We start from the raw sequence: 18,187 nt of genomic DNA, 5'->3' as shown, positions 1-18,187 counted from the left end.
AGGAAAAAGAACATTGAAGTCAAGACACAAAGCAGCCCTTAAGTCTGCCCTTTAAAACGACAAACCTGTTTGGATGTGGGCAGTCCACATGACAGATGGTCTTAAATATTTTCCATGTGTGTAACAAAAGTCACTTTTTTCCAGAAGAGCTCCTCTTGCACAAGACTTTATATTTACCTCGCTATCACTGCCCCTCGCGTCTAATCCTCATGGAATTTGGTTTGCTGGATTATGTCAAGTGTAGGGTACATTTTTAAAGACATCTGTTGAACCGAAAAAGAGGGAAAAATGCGAACAGTTTTTCTCTGTCTCATATTTCTCTATGGCTGTTTGGGTAAGTGTGATTATTCTGGCTTGTTCGTTCAGCTGGCAATACTGGTAGTATTGAAAATGTAATGCTCAAGATATAAACACTTTCCTGTGTTGTGAGCTTTAATTAAATACGGTACGTTATAAAACTACCGTATGTACAAATCTGCCAGCATGTATGCAAAGCAGTTTCAGTTTATTTGGCTTATAACCTCTAGTCTGTTCACATGTTAACCTTTTTCCAGTGCCCTATCCAAAAATACACAGTATATACATGAAAGTTTAGAGTTTTATAGTGAAATATCGTTCAGTTGGAGACATTCCTTGCAAAACAGGAAAGAAGATGCGGTGGTGTACAGTGTCGGAACCAGAACAGAAGAAATGTGCTGAAATGGCCAAAGCCCTGGTGGCTGTGTTGCCTCCAGCTGCTGTGGCAGCCTTTGCCAGGCTGTCCTGTGTACGTGCCTACAGCACTGCTGACTGCATCGATAAAATCAGGGTGAGACCATTTTCACATGACAAACTTTGGCACTATTGTTTTCAGCTAAGTTCCCAGCTGGCAGTGTATGACATTATTATTATTGACATGATTGAAGTTCTTGCAGATAATTCTTCAGATTTCTTTTTGAAAGCTCTTTAATGGAATTTATTGCAGCCTTGCTCATAAGCCTCACTGCCTCTGGGGGGGGGGGGGGGACTGTTCAGGTGGCGTGAGGAAGTGGTCCTAGTCCGCTATACATTCTTCTTCACAACAGCATACATTTGGACTCCCTTGTGCCTTGGGGCCAGTGAAGGGTGGGGGGCTTGTTGTAGAGGGGTGAAATAAACTGCCCCAATGGCTTGACAGACCGGTGTCTCTTGCTGGAAAGTAGATTAGATAATCTAATCCATATGCTTGACAGACGACAATCAAAAGTTAAGTAAAAAAATAAAATCTGCACACTGGTTCTCGGTTTCACTCGTTTATTGCTGTGCCACTGATGTTTCAATCTTACTCTCGGCACACCATCAGGGATTTAGATTTTAAATTGCTGATGAAGATTGAGCGATATTGAATTACGTTATCTGAGAACGAGTGTGTGGATATTATTCTTACTGTCAGATTGGGGAAAATGGCCTTCACTGCAGATTATATCTTTCAGGCTAACCGTGCTGATATAGTGACACTGGATGCTGGAGAGGTTTATTCTGCTGTGAAGCAGTTTGGCCTCATTGCCATCGCCAAGGAGATCTATAGTGAAGGTAAGTTCATGTTCATGTTCTGGAACCTTGAGATATTTCACCAGTAACAGTGTAACTGTGTGTGTGTGTGTGTGTGTGTGTGTGTGTGTGTGTGTGTGTGTGTGTAGGAGGTTGTATTCTGGCTGTAGCAGTGGTGACAAATGCCACCATGGATATACGCTCTCTAAAAGGCCACAAAAGTTGTCACAGTGGAGCACGATGGACAGCTGGCTGGAGTCTGCCTCTAGGCTTCCTGCTGTCTCGTAACTATTTGACCTGGGAAAAGGAGCGGCCCTTGAGCCAAGGCACAGTATATTAAGTATAAGACATTACACGAGACTAGGATGGAGTCTACTTTATCTTTATTAGACTGAAAAATAATAGCATTTTTGTCATCTGGGTCATTAAATGTGTTATGTTTTACTTTTACTGTAGATGTCGGTACCTTTTTCAGTGCTAGCTGTGTGCCTGGGGCTTCGGCCATGGCACCAGCCTTGTGTGCCTTGTGTCAAGGCCAGAAGTCATACATTCGACAGCGTAACTACCACTGTGAGACGTCCCACAGTGAACCCTTCTACAACTCACAGGGGGCGCTCAGGTTGGACTTGGCAGTTGCCCTAAGCAGTGGTTTTCTAACTTTTTATAATTTGTCCAATGCACACAAATGGGCAAGTCAAAAAATAAAGGCAAATATCTACAAGGTTTTGACATGACCAAAATAACGATGACAGGTTGAAATATGTTTTTTTGGGTATAGAATTTGCTGCTGTATTGGGAAATTAGTAATTAAAAGTAGTAGTAATTCAACAATAACGTTATGTATAGTTGTATAATATACAGAATTTATATAATGTGTGGTTGTCACGAAATCCCTAGAAACATCTGCGCTTGACTCACAACACAGAACACACCAGTGTACCTCAGCACACTTTGGGAACCACTGTCCTAAAGCATGAATAACTTAAATGTATGGCTTTCTAAATGTGCAACATCAGTAACTGTCTGCTTTTTCTATTTATTTTCCTCTGCCTGTAATAGATGTCTCAAGTCTGGAGCAGGGGATGTTGCATTTGTAGATCATTTAGCCCTTGAGAGTATTGAAGGTAAATCTGACTCTTTCCCATGTGCATGTGACTTTCTCTGTATTTGATTTAACAAGCCAATTTTCATAACAAATTCCTTCAAACTTCTTTTGACCCTTCCGCCATTGGCTCATAACTGTTCTTTCTGGTCACAGAGAGTGAGAGAGAAGAGTTCAGATTACTGTGTGCCGACGGCTCACATGCTCCTCTCAGTGACTACAAACGTTGCAATTTGGGTCGTGGTCCAGGAGGAGGCATGGTCACAAGACTGAACTATCGCAAGATGGCTCGCAAATTCCTGACGACAGTGCAGGTAGATATAATTGTATATTTTAAAACATTGTTTTTAACCCGGCCAACAAATCCAGAGACACGTCCACGCTGACTTCATTGATATATAACATTGCTGTGCTCCTTCTCTTGCCCGCCATTGCTTTGTTTTGTTCACTGCCCTTTTCATGTGTGGTAGATGTTGTTTGGCCAACGGGGACGAGAGAGGCTGCGTTTCCAACTCTTTAACTCGACGTTTTATGAGGAAAATGACCTACTCTTCAAGGATGCAACAGATAAATTGGCCATTCTCACAGATGATAAGGATGTCAGTCAGGTGCTGGGGCTGGATTATGTAGCGCTCCTCAAAGGCCTTGGGCATGAAGGTGCTTATCAACATTGGTGTGTTTGTTTTGAATTGTCTCTGCCAGGCCGAAAGGCATGGCCGAGACTATGTTTTGCACCCTGTCCGTCCGTCTGTCTGTGGTTTTGTAAAAAAAGAAATATATATATATATATATATATATATAAAAGTATACTCCTGCCAATTGTGTCCAAACATCACGCAAAACAGTACACATTATCTCTATAGTCAAGTTATCAAGACTGTTATCTGATTTTTCATATTCCATCCTGATTGGCGAATTCCGAACATTGCTGGCCCACAATAACCTACATGACCTGTGCACTGAGGAGCACCTTTGACCTCACTGAACGTGTGTGTGTGTGTGTGTGTGTGTGTGTGTGTGTGTGTGTGTGTGTGTGTGTGTGTGTGTGTGTGTGTGTGTGCGCGTGTGTGCGTGTGTGCGTGTGTGCGTGTGTGCGTGTGTGCGTGTGCGCGTGCGTGCGTGCGTGCGTGCGTGCGACCGTGCGTGCGTGCGTGTAGGTAGCTCATTGGAGGACAGCGTTGTCCGTTGGTGTTGCATTAGCCATGCAGAGCAGAAGAAATGTGAGCAATGGGCCCTCAATATAAAGTCAGACCCCTTAGTGTGTGTTAGAGCAGTCGCTATGAGTGACTGTGTGGAGAAGATAAAGGTGAGTAGTTTACCCACTTAAACCCTGTATACCCATTATACAACATATACTGTACGTTGTTGACCGGGGTCATCAAGAGTCCATGGCAAGTATTTGATAATCACACACACACACACACGCACGTGCGCGCACCGTGTGCGCGCGCGTGTGTACATATATATATATGGAATTGACTTGGAGCATGCTGCATTGATGCCTGTATCCAGCCAGTATACAGTGGCTGACTTTCCAATCTCTAGGCTTTTTTTCAGAATAGGTTCAACAACCAAAACACTGATTTAATTAATGCAGAAATACTATTGATGTAAAATGTGTAGCACATAGACAGTAGAAACTATTGCACATTCGGAGTCCACTAGTATACATTTAGGGCTGGGCTTAATTGTTTCTGTCAATGACCAATAATTTTATATAATAATAATAATAAAACTTTATTTGTATAGCACCTTTCATGACATGAAATGCAGCTCAAAGTGCTTTACAGAAAAATGGAGAATAAAAGAAAAGCAAGGCAACAACATTAAATATATCCATGGCAAAAATAAAATGTAGACAAAGTTCCATCACAAGCTGACCTCTGCTAGTACCCTACCTCCTTTTTTTCCTTTTTGCTAGGGTTCATGTGGTAACCTTTAAACATCACTGGATAATTGAACTGTCTTTTGGTTTTATTTTGAATTTTTGTTTTTCAACATGGGTTTCCATCAATCATCTCACAATTGCAAGTGTCCTATTTACATAGTGTTGATATATCGCCATGTCTTATAAGTTATTAATATAACTATATAATGATTAATAACTTCTGTACTGTTAACAAATTATTAATATACCATCTGTTATCAGTAAAAGGTTGGACTGCTCTTTGGGCTACTAGTATCACTGATTCTACACACCTCACAATTTGCCACAGAGAGATGAGGTGGATGCTGTCTCGCTGGATGCTACTCATGCTTTCATGGCCGGGAAATGTGGCCTTGTCCCAGTGGTGACGGAGTATTATGGTGAGACCATACATCACACTGTATGGAATTCTGAGGCCTAATTTATACTTTGCCCTACGGGACACGGTCGTTCAGTGGAGTACAAATCCTCATAAACTCATACAGTATACTTTGGCTACTATAACACAGAAGTTCAGATTCTCTGGTTGATGCCATCTTTATTAACCATTTAAACACTATATACTTCATTGACCAGTGTTCCCCAGGGCTCTAAATAACTGACCTACAATAATAATAATAAAACTTTATTTGTATAGCACCTTTCATGACATGAAATGCAGCTCAAAGTGCTTTACAGAACAATGGAGAATAAAAGAAAAGTAAGGCAACGACATTAAAAAACAAGCAGTAATGCAATACAGTGAGGACATGAATAACAAAAAAATAAAAGATCAATTAAAAGCAATGTTGTAGAAGTGGGTCTTGAGCTGAGCTTTAAAAATGTCTACAGAGGCTGCCTGACGAAGGTACAGTGGGAGCTTGTTCCATGCCGACGGCCCGTAGAAGCAAAAAGCTGCTTCCCCGTATTTTTTAGTTGCCATTTTTTTAGGCAAAGCGAGCAGGCCAGCAGTGGAAGACCTTAGGGGGCGGTTTGGGACATATTTAGGCAGGCAGTCATGTAGGTAGGAAGGTGCGAGACCATTGAGAGCTTTATAGAAGTAAAATAATTTTAAAATCAATCCTAAACACAATGTCCTCTTGCGGCACGTTGTGACTGTTAGCTTGTAGATCTGCTATTGTAGATCTGCTATATTGACACTAGGGTGTAACTGGTCAATACAATTAAAAATATTGGGCTGTTTGCTTTGACTCTCCTATAGGTGAGAACTGTGTTCCTGCTGATGGAATGACCCACTTAGAGACAGATGGTAAGATGAGATGAAGAAATTATTACCCAGCTTTCAACAGGACTAGGACTTTAACTATCGATTATCGTCTTAGTGATTATTCAATTAATGTTAATTTACTTTTTGATAAATCAAATAGTGATGTTTTTATTTTCTTTGATCATTTGAAAATGTATGTGTATGTATGTATGTACAGTATGTATGTATGTATACGTATGTATATGTATGTATATGTGTGTGTGTGTGTGTGTGTGTGTGTGTGTATATATATATATATATATATATACACATACATACATACATACACATAAATATATATATATATATACATACACATAAATAAAGTGACAAATCTATTGTTTTTATTGTTGAATTGAATGAATGTTCAATTCGCCCAAACTCTTCCGAATTTTATACTTTGTATCAATCAGTGTGTTCTTTCAGTGTTGCCGTCAGTGGTCGGCGTGGCGGTTGTGAAACGATCTAGCAGAAACGTATTTTTTGGGAACCTTGGGGGCCGTCGCTCCTGTCATGGACACATGTACAGTCCTGCAGGCTGGCTGCTGCCCTACACACATCATTTAAGCATGGATCATAACAGCAGCTCCCCCTGTGATCCAAACCAAGGTACTGAGGTTTCATGTTGAGTTGTTTCATAGACAATCCTACATAGGACACCTCATTGATGCTTAAGGTCTATCTTATAATTTGTAGCATAGTAACTGATGCATGGAAATAGCCCATCTACATCTAAATCCTTGAATGCCCAAAATAGTAACACTAAGTTGCTAAAGTGCTTTAACTTCATGAACTGCATTTCATTCAACACTTCTCTATTACACTTCATATACAGACTAGAATGTTTGTTACATACATATTCATACTCTGACTATATCACATTGCTTTGACCCTTGTATTTTCTGTCAACGGTGGTGGCTAAATGCCAGAAAAGGGAGTGTGGTGATTTGTTATGTCTTTGTTTAGTGTACAGTGATGTATTCTGGAAGGGCTGTCTTCCTGGCTCCCAGGGGAATCTCTGTAAAGTGTGCATGGGTGGTACAGGAGAGGCTGCAACCAAACGCTGTGCTGATAACCACAATGAACGCTACTATGGCAACATGGGGGCACTGAGGTATGTCAGAGAATGTATTTGAAAGTTGGCTGTTGTGGAAAATACTTTATAAATGTTATATGTATTGATTGTAGGTGCCTGGTTGGAGACACCAGTGGCAAAAGCTACGGAGACATAGCCTTCCTTGAGCAGCACAATTTAGAGACCAACATTCTCAGTGGGTTATTCAACTTGCATGCATACATGCTAATGATTATATTTATCTGCGTCCCAGTGTTCTGCCACATCATGCATTGCCTTTTGTTCTCCAGGTTTGAGTTCGACTGGCTGGGCAGACAGTTGGCTGTCATCAGACTTTGAGTTGTTGTGTGGGGATGGTCGACGTGCCTCTTTATCAGAGTGGAAGAACTGTAATTTAGGAGTCATCCCTCCAAACATCGTCATGACACGGCCAGTTCTTACAGCGCGAGTATATGACTTTCTCATGAAGTCACAGGTCAGGTTGTTACTTTAAACATACTTTATTATAACATAAATTTAGATTGTCATATACACATCTCAAAGACAGCAAACTTCATTTGCAGTGCAATAACTGTGTTTTAATTTATAGGAAACTCTGTCAGCCAACCCAGACACAGAATTCAAGCTCTTTCAGTCCATGCAATATGGAGAAAGTGATCTGTTATTCAAAGATGCGACCCAGTGTCTTGTGCACACCAGTCACATGGATTATCGCGCTATCCTTGGGGAGGAGTTTTACAGACATGCTGAAACAGTCTTCAACTGCACACATTCTGGTATGATTGTAGTCTACATGTGCATTATTGTTACACATAGGCTATCACTTATATGAACTATGCCCAATTAATGCGTTATTAATTAAACCCTAATTAATTGACTACTTAATATCTTCCCTGCAACAGATATCTTGGAGTTTTGTGATCAGGATGTGTGCAGCATATTCTAATGGACAAAAAGAAGAAAACCCCCATGTATGCAATATCGGTAAACAAGGATGTTTCTTTTCTTCCTGAGTGTCTGGAATTACTCATTCTCGCAGCTTGCCTCCTGCCAACCCACTCTTCTCTACATCATCCAGTTGCCATAGTAATCCTGACTCTATGTGTTGCTGACTGTGTGTGTGGTGTGCACTATGTGCACCAAAGCTTGAAATGAAATGTCATGCAGCTTCTACAAGCCTACAATATAAAACTCTAAGAATTTACAAACACTGATCGAATTGTTGAAGGCCATGACAAATAGGTGAAAAGGCCTTTAGCAACTCTCAAAACAAATGTACTACTGGGATTAAGTTTTATTTTATTTTTTAACATTCAACGTTCAAAGGCCCAGTTTCCCAAAGGACACATGGTGTAAGTGGTATGGTGTAGATAAGAACATGCTCAGATGCCCTCTAGTCCGCACACAGAAGCCTGTGAACAGACATTCCGTGCATAGATGTGCCATGCAATGGTAGGCCTCAGGCCTGGTATGGTAGGCCTCAGGTCTACCATTCTGAAATTTTCCCTTTGGGAAATCGGGCCAATGACTCTTTGCCTTGATTCACCATGTCAGTGATTAAAAACTCAGCAATTGAAATATTTGACTATAGTCACAAACCGATGGTTTACAGCAAGCAATAACACATTATGCCAACTGCTGTGCTTCAAGAACACATGGAAATAAATAAATGACAAATCAATCAATATGTTGACAACTAAAGTTTGCATTTGTAATTTCAAAGGTTTGAAGTCTTCAACCACTGGCTTGTCTCAAGTCGTCTTCAATCTTTGGCTTGCTGTTTTTGCTAATATAAGGGAATTGCTCCTTCTATAGGCCTACTATTTGATTGATTTTTTTATTTCACAGTAGGCTATGCACTTGTTTACAACAGGTCCACCATTCTCAATTCATCAGAACATTATATTGTTTAAAATTATTCAGAAGAGGCTAACCTATCCAAAAAAACGTCCTTACAAAAATAGTTTATTTAGCCTACTTATTACTTGGCATACATATTTACATACATTTAAATCAATACATATATAGGCTATATTATATAACGTATGTGATTCGATGCCCGGTCCCGGCTACAGCAGCTACATATAGTACATAACCGTGACTTTTACGTCCACACAGTAAAATAACCATAGATAACCTTGCACGGGCGCCTCCAGGTCGCCAGGCTTTTCCTCCTTTTCCTTTCTCCTTGACTTGACTGGTGTTACACAAAAATGCGACACATCCGGTTCTTCTCACCGTTGCTTGAAGGCGTCCTTTTTCAGTGTGGTAAATGCATTACTTTATAAAGCTTGGCAGTGGCCATGTCATTCTGTCATATTTACCTTCTGATATGTTATAGAATTAGCTACGTCAGTACGGTGTTGTGACAAGGTACCATTACAATTCATCCAGATAGTTAGCTTTTGGCGACGTGTGGCTTTGAACTGTGCGCTGTAACGTTAGTTCCTTGTGACTCTTGAAACATTTATTTACTTTTAGGGTTCTAGCTTGCTAAATATAACGTTACTAATATGTTGTGTTGCTGTCAAGGTTATATAAAGATCCACTGTAGTACGTGTAGTCTCTAAAACATTGTTTTGAGATAATTACAAATTGAACTGCAATGGAAATATATGCAGAAGCAGTTCATGTATTTAGTAGTGTACATTTGGGCTAATGCTAGCTCTGGTCCGGTTATAGCTAGCCTAAAATGTACTCTCGTAGATGTAGGCTAGTCCATAGCCTTAAGGACTCGACAAGAGCTAGGCATAAGTCTTGCCTTCACAAACATCACTGCAGTGTGAACGATACGTATAATACATGTAAATATTTGTATACACAGTAGGCTATATAGGCTACGTTGTGTAATGTACAGTATGATTGTAGGCTATTCATGATATATTATATTCATAATATTAATCATGTCATTACATCAGCCAAATATAGCCTAAGATTTAGACTCTCGTAGTGACATTTACGACATTTCTGACATTTTCAAAAAATGTCAGAAATGGCATGTCACATACCTTGACATGCCATTTCTCATAGAGTACCTGTAATGGAGAAACCTTATCAAATAAAAGTGGTAGACCTAGTCGTGTGTGTTTATAGCCTGTGTGTGTGTGTGTGTGTGTGTGTGTGTGTGTGTGTGTGTGTGTGTGTGTGTATATCCCCCCATTTGGGATGACACCCACATATTGTTGTCTTGACATAGATGCGACTGCCATGGAGGCCCTCTGTGCTTTGTACAGCACCAGGAAAAGGTTCAGCCGCAGTTCCTGTAAGACTGTTGAGCTTTGTGCCTGCCAGCAGCACCATTGATGCACATACCCTCGAACGGCTGCAAACCTTTGTATCCCGTGCCACAAAACTCTTTGTTATGACTGGTGCAGGTATGTCGACAGAGTCTGGAATTCCTGATTATCGCTCAGAGGGAGTTGGACTGTATGCCCGCACTGATCGACGACCCATGGAGCATATTGAATTTATTCGTAGTGCTAAATCTCGTCAGCGCTACTGGGCAAGGAACTACATGGGGTGGCCACAGTTCTCCTCCCACCAGCCGAACTCTGCACACAAGTCACTGCAGAAATGGGAGGAAAGGGGAAAGTTGCACTGGCTTGTCACTCAGAATGTAGATGCCCTTCATTCTAAAGCAGGACAAAAACGGCTCACTGAACTTCATGGGTGTACACACAGGTATGGCTGCATTGTCTTCTTACTTACACACAACAGTGATTCGGTTAGAAGTCTAGTCGCACCACAGATAATTAATTGGTTAGCACTGAGACTAACCATCACACAAATACTAGCCTGGCATAGCTAGTATATTTACTGGAGAAAATAATGTCCTACAATCCCTCGTTGGTTCCATCATGACTACAGCAGAAATTAAACTCCACATAATGCAATAAATGCATTTGCATTATGTGGAGTTTTTCTACAGCACCCATAGTGTATCAATCATTTGCTAGTTGTAATCGACAATTCCAACCCTACATTCAGAAAAGATCGTTTCCATTTTGTAACACAGTGTCAAGGTTTCCACCTTGATAAGCAGTTTTTTATCAGGAGTACACTTTTTGTGACTGGTAAGGATGCAACATAGAACCTCAAACAAATCTGATAATGCACCTTCCACCTGAGACTCATAAAAAGCCAAATAAATGTACGGTAGTCATAAGAGCTGCAGGATAACAAATTATACACAAAATAAAATTAATTGTATGCATGTCCCCCTTAGGGTAATGTGTCTGGGATGTGGTGTGATCTCACCAAGGGAGGCGCTCCAGAGGAGATTTACAGCACTGAACCCTGGTTGGACAGCACAGGCAGGGGGCGTAGCTCCAGACGGTGATGTTTTCTTGGAGGATGAGCATGTCCTCCACTTCAGAGTTCCTTCCTGTAAGGACTGCGGAGGCATACTGAAGCCCCAAGTTACATTTTTCGGAGACACTGTAAACAAGGCAACGGTGCAGTTTGTGCATGAAAGATTGGAAGAATCAGACGCAGTGCTCGTTGCAGGGTCCTCAGTGCAGGTAGGGTTTACTGAGATGTTAGCAATGTCTTTGATTAACTGTGATGTATTTATTGCCACATACGATTAATGTCGTTAATATTTTCACCTAATGTACTTCCGTTTTAATTTTGATGAACATCTCACTTTAGAAAAAACCTGGTTAAATGTAGAGGCATTGTTTAAGGTCATTCGTCTCTGGAGTCTGGACATTGTAAATAACTTGAATGGAATGAAAACAATACAATTCATGATTAACTATGATGCTCTCTGTCTTTCCAAAGGTTTATTCAGGATACAGATTCTTACTGGCAGCTAATGATACAAAAATCCCAATTGCCATTTTGAACATTGGGGTCACGAGGGCGGACCATCTGGCAGAACTGAAAGTGAGTGCCCGCTGTGGTGAAGTGCTATCAATCATTTAGCCTCTCTGACTTAAAGTCAGAGTAACATTTTGGACAGTATTGCTTCCCATGGAGAGGGACGTCTGGAGCTCTCTGGTGGAGCTGTTGTCCCCGCGACCCGACTAGCGGTTGAAGATGGATGGATGCTTCTAATCAGTTCATCGCTCCAGACTGTCAATGATACCTCAAAGTCAAGTAGATAGCCATGTTATCAACTTGATTTAACTTTTAATTAATATGTTTTACAATGTTGCGTTGTTCCAATTTCATCTATGTTTGAGATGAAAAAATAAATACACTAATCATTTAAAACTGCAGTTTCTATCCAATGATGACTTTGGGGAAATGAGCTTGGTTTAATTGGAATTTAAATGGCAGAACTTGGTAACTGTTCATCCTCCCCAGCACCTATCACGTGAGGTATCCTTTAAGGGTCTTTTGTTTTCTTTATATATGCTTCACTTTGGCACTTTTTCAGAAGTTTTTTTTGCGTTTGCCCTCTCAGCTGAATCCCAAATCAGGATGTGAACAGAATGAGGTGGATTTATAAATTCAACAAACTATGACATCAGGAGCAGTTATTGAATTGACTATACTTTATAATGATTTAAGTAAATATAAATGTCATGTATATATGTAGTGGGGTTAATATCATTTTAATTGCCTTGGATAATTTAAGTCATTACATTGGACGGCTACAAACTTTCTCTGGCTAAACAATAACAAAACTGAAGTCATCATTTTTGGCCCACCAAATTCCATCACCTAACCTAATCCATTTTGGGCACAAATCTGTGCTGTGTAACTACGTTCATTGGTTGCACAAGTGCACCGTAGTCGTTTTTATCCTTCAGTCACAATAGCAAACTTTAAGCAGCAGTTTTAACACACCGACCCATGCTTTTATTAACTCTCTAGTCTGTTGATGGTACAAAACTCAGCTGCTAGACTTTTAACTGGCACAAATAAAGAAGAGCACATTATCGCCATTTTGGCCCAACTGCATTGGCTTGCGACCAGTGAGATATCAAATAGATTTTACTTTGTTTTTAAAGACTTAAATGGCCTAGATCCATATTTCATTTGATCTTCTCCACTTCCTGCCCCCAGGTTACTTGGGTCATCCACAAAACACCATTTCAGTTCCCAAAACATGCCTTGGACCTAAAGGGTGACAGTATGGAGCCATTTCAGGGCCAAAAGTTTTGATCATTTATTAAAAACAGTTGACGAAAAAACATTTAAATTGAAGTGGAAAAATAAGAATTGAAACCGAAAGTCTCACATTTGTATCTTGAACTTTGAAAAATAAAAAAACGTATTCAAAAGTTTTTTTCAGTTCAAATGTATTTTTGATTTGAATCTAAATATATTTAGATTTTTGAGTAAATTATTATTTTTCAGTTTCAGATCTTATTTTTACGGATTCAAATCATATTTTTACGGATTCAAATCTTTTTTTTTCGGCTTCAGATTTTATTTATTTTTTCGCCTCTAACTTTTTTCACTTTCAGGTCGAAAGCTTTTACGTCTTGTTTTGGCCCTGAAGTTGCCTGGGGGCGCGGCCTCAACCGAGAGGGGCGTGGAATCCTGATTGACAGGTCCCCCCCTGTGTAGAGTGTAGAGGCCTCTACTCTCTGTGTTGCTCCATGCCACCCAGCGTTGGGCAGAGGCCTCTACTCTGTGTTGCACCATGATGCCACCCAGCGTTGGGCAGAGGCCTCTACTCTGTGTTGCACCATGATGCCACCCAGCGTTGGGCAGAGGCCTCTACTCTGTGTTGCACCATGATGCCACCCAGCGTTGGGCAGAGGCCTCTACTCTGTGTTGCACCATGATGCCACCCAGCGTTGGGCAGAGGCCTCTACCCGAGAGGGGCGTGGAATCCTGATTGACAGGTCCCCCCCCTGTGTAGACTCTGCCCAACACAGAGTAGAGGCCTCTGCCCAACGCTGGGTGGCATCATGGTGCAACACAGAGTAGAGGCCTCTGCCCAACGCTGGGTGGCATCATGGTGCAACACAGAGTAGAGGCCTCTGCCCAACGCTGGGTGGCATCATGGTGCAACACAGAGTAGAGGCCTCTGCCCAACGCTGGGTGGCATCATGGTGCAACACAGAGTAGAGGCCTCTGCCCAACGCTGGGTGGCATCATGGTGCAACACAGAGTAGAGGCCTCTGCCCAACGCTGGGTGGCATTATGGTGCAACACAGAGTAGAGGCCTCTGCCCAACGCTGGGTGGCATGGAGCAACACAGAGAGTAGAGGCCTCTACACTCTACACAGGGGGGGACCTGTCAATCAGGATTCCACGCCCCTCTCGGTTGAGGCCGCGCCCCCAGGCAACTTCAGGGCCAAAACAAGACGTAAAAGTTTTCGACCTGAAAGTGAAAAAAGTTAGAGGCGAAAAAATAAATAAAATCTGAAGCCGAAAAAAAAAGATTTGAATCCGTAAAAATATGATTTGAATCCGTAAAAATAAGATCTGAAACTGAAAAATAATTTACTCAAAAATCTAAATATATTTAGATTCAAATCAAAAATACATTTGAACTGAAAAAAACTTTTGAATACGTTTTTTTATTTTTCAAAGTTCAAGATACAAATGTGAGACTTTCGGTTTCAATTCTTATTTTTCCACTTCAATTTAAATGTTTTTTCGTCAAATGTTTTTAATAAATGATCAAAACTTTTGGCCCTGAAATGGCTCCATATGACTGGGCCTTCCCTTTTGCTTTCCCCAAACTCTGGAACAATACCCCACCATGTTAATGGCGTGATTTAAGTTTTCCCACAGCATTGGGTTTCGTACACACAGATATCTAATGTTCTGTGTTCTGCCTGTTTCATGGCCGCCCCAATGCTTTTCCAATGGAAGTCACATGGTTTGACCAAACACTTGTGTGATTGCCCCCTCCCCCAATCAAACAATTGATTAACTGAACACTACTGAATTTGACAAGATCAACCTGTTTTGTTTTCCCTGATCCTCTGCTATATGTTCTTTGTACTCTACTAGTAATTAATCAGAAGGAATCTTATGGCATCAAATCATAAGGAATTATTTCATGCCATAGCTGTAAGTGCCTCTAAGCAAGACACTTATAGCCGAACAGTCAGCCTAACTTTTTCCTGGACTCTGTTCAAAATAACACTTACTAGGCTACTCCTAAATACTAGGATGGGTAAATGCAGAAGGCACATTTAAGGTATGTCCAAATGTACTTGAAGAAAAAATAACCAAATTAAATTATATACTTTAATTTTAAATAAACAACTAATTAAAGTTGTGTTTGAGTCAGTTTAATTGAGTGATACAGTAAACACTTTAAACACTAACACAATTCCAGAGAAAACGTTTTAAACTTGCGTTGGAATCACAGACAGACAGAGGGCAATGTGACCACAGATTGGCAAACATTAAGATCACTAAAGACAGTTTGCTGCAGAAATCTCTCTTTAAGTCGAAGGTTCCAGCCGTCCACAATGCACTGAGTGTCTTTGTGCAGAACTATTGGAATGCTGAAGGAATACAGCAGAAATGTATGTTCTCCACGGCACGCCTTCCATGTCGCTGAAGCTCTCGTCACCATCAATGGGGTCATTGCCAGGCAGTTCTCAAAACTTCTCTTCTGGTCGAACCAGTAGGTTGCTGGATATCCCAATAGAATCCCAAAGAGAGAGCACAAGTTCCAATCATTTGATTCTTCCTCAATATAAAGCGTTTTTTTTACTTCAGCTTGTTGCACAAACTGCCTTAACATAATTAACAGTTCTTGTAGCATATTTCTCAAATCCTTATTTACAGGGTCAATGATGCGAGGGTTTTCCAGTGAATGGCAGACATTAATCACAATGACATTATTGTTTATATTAAATAACTGTTCTAGATTTGACATTACTATTGTTGGATTAATGATGAGGGCATTACCACTTAGAGACATTGTGAGAAGAGATTTGGACACAAGCTGGACAGACTGCAGTGAGATCAAATACTCTTGCACTTGCTCTATATCTGCGCCATTACTATCATACAGCAAAGCTGGTTTCAAGCCCATGTCGACAGCCAGGACTTGCATAGCCAAGGCCACACTCTGGGTAATAGAGAGGGATTTCCTTCTAACAGATAAACATTTGTGAGCAGCAGCGCAAAAGACCTCATAAGAAGCCATGACATGATTATAGACCTCATGAGATGACATGATTATAAATGATAAAACATTGATCGCTCGCTTGTTGCAAAGTGCCACAATGTTACATTTTCAGTTTCTGAATGATGCTCCTCTGTGTGAGTTCTAGCAGTTTACATAATTCAATCAAGAGAAAAGAAGCTTTAAAAATAATTTACGGTATTTAAATGTGAAGGAAAAAAATCCAAACTACTAATGTCAGTTTATATGTTGTCACTGTCACGAAAAACGATTGTTAATGAGTGTGTTTATAATATCATGTTTACACATCGTTATTAAGCATTGCTATTGTGGTTTTCTTCTTCAGTTTGGGTCCATGACACCTAAAGAGAGAATATTGATGTTTTAATATATAGGCTTAAAGGTTCTTATTGGTTTGAGGTATTTACAAAACACACTGGTCAGAGAGCGATCTGAGGGTGGCACTGCCATGCCAAGTACATGCTCTTCAAGTCATAGTGACTCATTCCGTTATTGTGTTTAGCAAAAATCTTAGCGCACTACGGTACTAGCTAGCAAGTCAAATAAATACCTAATAAAATACCTCCCAATTTAATCAATCATTTTGGCAGTGAAAAATTAGCTATGCTTTTCTTTGATATCAGCAGAGATAACACACAAAACAATGCATCCCTTTGGTTCCTACCTTGTGCTGTTGTCTTGGTTGTTTTATGCCACAGGCTGTGGAGTCATCAGATCAAAATCGGACAGATTTCTTGCAACCCAAACACCAGCTGCAAATAAACCCAAGTTGACCAGTAGGTTCCTGTAAATAAAAAAAATGAATAATAATTACATAATTCACTCGCAAGGCGCAAGTAGAGCATTACCCAATTCTAGCTGCAATTTGCAACACTAGATTATTTTTTTATGTGTTGAATCTGGAGTTGCAACACTGACCATTAACAGCCTATACCAAAGTCTCCAAACAGAAAAGTCCTATATGATTGTATTACACAACGTTAAACTCACGAAAAGCTTGAATTATTCTATCTGCAAAGTGTTTGTTTCATAAATAAATCCACGTTCCACGTAGTAGACATGTTATGAGCTACTTTGTCAATACATTCTGTCACTGTGCAGGTGATAGGTGTTGTGTATTTTGAGTTTGGAAGCGCTCGTTGGAAATCACTCAACAGAGCTGCATATCACCCGTTTTGAAATTGCACATGAAGCAGCAAGGAAATTCCGTGTTTGAAAGAGCGCATCCAAACTCAAACAATTAAAAAGAAAAATCACCTGCACGGCTGCACAGAATTTCTTGAAATTTGTCAAAAAGTAGCTCATAACATGTCTACGGTGAACAAACACTTTGCGGATAGAAACAGCTGGACCCAGGGGGTTCCGAGAGGGGCTATACTGTACTGTGCGTGTGAGCCACTGCACCACCCGGAGGTCACGCCAGCGCAAAACAGGCAGGCCAAAAGTATAAAGCTAAGTCTCCTATAGGCTATATGGATGTATATTGTATAAGTATAACTATCTGACAGAAAATGAACAATCTTTTTATAGTTTGACAAGATATCATTACCCAAAGTGTTCATGTAACACAGCTGTTTACATTTTCATTTAATTCAAATATATGTCCAATACTTATTTGTAAATACATTGTTTTATTTTTGATCGTCTTGTTCCACTTCTGCTTTGGCAATGTAAACGTACGTTCTCATGCCAATAAGTAGCCTTTGCCATAAAAGCTTTATGTAGGGTTCCGAGAGGGGCTAGCCAATAAGCTGCTTTGCATTGAGAGAGAGAGAGAGAGAGAATGTAACGTGAATGAATGTAATTATACTAATTATTAGCCCTACAAGCAGAACCCAATTCTACTGAAGTTTCTGACATTTTTGAGACCCACATCCACATTTCAGAAAAGCTTTACGGAGGGTTCCGAGAGGGGCTAACTAACTACCGTATGTGACTCTAGACGAGCTTGAGAGCAGAAGCAAGGGCAGAGAAAGCTTGGTCATGGCGTTGTTAGCATTAGCTATGGGAGCTGTAGGAGGACATCCAAGAAATGTTCCTGTTTTCAGTTTCACTCACCTTCTAAAATCATTTCTGTCTGCTGCGAATTGGCAAGCAGACGTGATCCATCCTACCACACCAGGTGGTCGCGAAGAACCCTTCTTCACAGCCGCTCCACTCATCTTTCTTTAATGCGACTGGTATGTGAGTGTGACTGTGTGACACGGAACCACGCGGAGCAGAAGAACACCTTGTACAACCCGGGTCGATTT

At 40.6% G+C, this 18,187-nt stretch overlaps 4 protein-coding genes across 8 annotated transcripts; 2 read left to right on the top strand and 2 right to left on the bottom strand.

Moving 5' to 3' along the window:
- Positions 1-84: 84 nt before the first annotated feature.
- On the top strand, positions 85-8,544 carry sxph (saxiphilin). 2 transcript variants are annotated; one of them, XM_080776840.1, is made up of 17 exons: positions 85-334; positions 645-808; positions 1,452-1,551; positions 1,659-1,835; positions 1,966-2,128; positions 2,569-2,633; positions 2,768-2,925; positions 3,082-3,268; positions 3,769-3,917; positions 4,828-4,918; positions 5,740-5,787; positions 6,211-6,393; positions 6,751-6,898; positions 6,973-7,055; positions 7,150-7,334; positions 7,449-7,635; positions 7,762-8,544. In XM_080776840.1, the coding sequence occupies exons 1-17, from the start codon at positions 289-291 to the stop codon at positions 7,803-7,805; spliced, it is 2,178 nt and encodes a 725-aa protein (XP_080632966.1). In that variant the 5' UTR covers positions 85-288; the 3' UTR covers positions 7,806-8,544. The 2 variants fall into 2 exon arrangements, with proteins under 2 accessions (XP_080632966.1, XP_080632965.1); XM_080776839.1 differs by having other exon boundaries at positions 7,150-7,339.
- Positions 8,545-8,684: 140 nt separating this feature from the next.
- Positions 8,685-12,195, top strand: sirt4 (sirtuin 4). Of its 2 annotated transcripts, none has more exons than XM_080776979.1 (4): positions 8,685-9,127; positions 10,056-10,540; positions 11,085-11,379; positions 11,642-12,195. In XM_080776979.1, exons 2-4 carry the CDS (start codon positions 10,056-10,058, stop codon positions 11,783-11,785), a joined length of 924 nt encoding a protein of 307 aa, XP_080633105.1. In that variant the 5' UTR covers positions 8,685-9,127; the 3' UTR covers positions 11,786-12,195. The 2 variants fall into 2 exon arrangements, with proteins under 2 accessions (XP_080633105.1, XP_080633104.1); XM_080776978.1 differs by having other exon boundaries at positions 8,685-9,232.
- A 2,855-nt stretch (positions 12,196-15,050) lies between these two features.
- On the bottom strand, positions 15,051-16,267 carry cUnh1orf74 (chromosome Un C1orf74 homolog). The gene has a single exon (XM_080777000.1). It carries the CDS (start codon positions 15,963-15,965, stop codon positions 15,141-15,143), a length of 825 nt encoding a protein of 274 aa, XP_080633126.1. The 5' UTR covers positions 15,966-16,267; the 3' UTR covers positions 15,051-15,140.
- tomm6 (translocase of outer mitochondrial membrane 6 homolog (yeast)) lies at positions 15,277-18,177 on the bottom strand. Of its 3 annotated transcripts, XR_013964967.1 has the most exons (4): positions 17,994-18,177; positions 16,600-16,719; positions 16,220-16,276; positions 15,280-15,415 (listed from the first exon to the last, which is right to left on the bottom strand). XR_013964967.1 is itself a non-coding variant. In XM_080777079.1 (3 exons), exons 1-2 carry the CDS (start codon positions 18,095-18,097, stop codon positions 16,623-16,625), a joined length of 201 nt encoding a protein of 66 aa, XP_080633205.1. In that variant the 5' UTR covers positions 18,098-18,177; the 3' UTR covers positions 15,277-15,415; positions 16,600-16,622. The 3 variants fall into 3 exon arrangements, 2 of the variants coding, with proteins under 2 accessions (XP_080633205.1, XP_080633204.1); XM_080777079.1 differs by lacking the exon at positions 16,220-16,276 and having other exon boundaries at positions 15,277-15,415; XM_080777078.1 differs by lacking the exon at positions 15,280-15,415 and having other exon boundaries at positions 16,104-16,276.
- Positions 18,178-18,187: the final 10 nt, after the last annotated feature.

This window comes from Protomyctophum bolini (assembly GCF_963924005.1).
Source record: "Protomyctophum bolini genome assembly, chromosome: 2".
Lineage (NCBI taxonomy): Eukaryota > Metazoa > Chordata > Actinopteri > Myctophiformes > Myctophidae > Protomyctophum > Protomyctophum bolini.
This window is presented reverse-complemented; position numbering and strand designations above follow the sequence as displayed.

Coding starts and splice junctions, on each gene's coding strand:
- sirt4 (XM_080776979.1), top strand. CDS start 10,056: ATGCGACTGCCATGGAGGCCCTCTGTGCTTTGTACAGCACCAGGAAAA. Junction 10,541..11,084: donor CTTCATGGGTGTACACACAG/GTATGGCTGCAT, acceptor TGTCCCCCTTAG/GGTAATGTGTCTGGGATGTG. Junction 11,380..11,641: donor TTGCAGGGTCCTCAGTGCAG/GTAGGGTTTACT, acceptor GTCTTTCCAAAG/GTTTATTCAGGATACAGATT.
- cUnh1orf74 (XM_080777000.1), bottom strand. CDS start 15,965: ATGTCATCTCATGAGGTCTATAATCATGTCATGGCTTCTTATGAGGTC.
- sxph (XM_080776839.1), top strand. CDS start 289: ATGCGAACAGTTTTTCTCTGTCTCATATTTCTCTATGGCTGTTTGG. Junction 809..1,451: donor ACTGCATCGATAAAATCAGG/GTGAGACCATTT, acceptor TATATCTTTCAG/GCTAACCGTGCTGATATAGT. Junction 7,056..7,149: donor TTTAGAGACCAACATTCTCA/GTGGGTTATTCA, acceptor TTTGTTCTCCAG/GTTTGAGTTCGACTGGCTGG.
- tomm6 (XM_080777079.1), bottom strand. CDS start 18,097: ATGAGTGGAGCGGCTGTGAAGAAGGGTTCTTCGCGACCACCTGGTGTG. Junction 16,720..17,993: donor GACAGAAATGATTTTAGAAG/GTGAGTGAAACT, acceptor TTTTATTTACAG/GAACCTACTGGTCAACTTGG.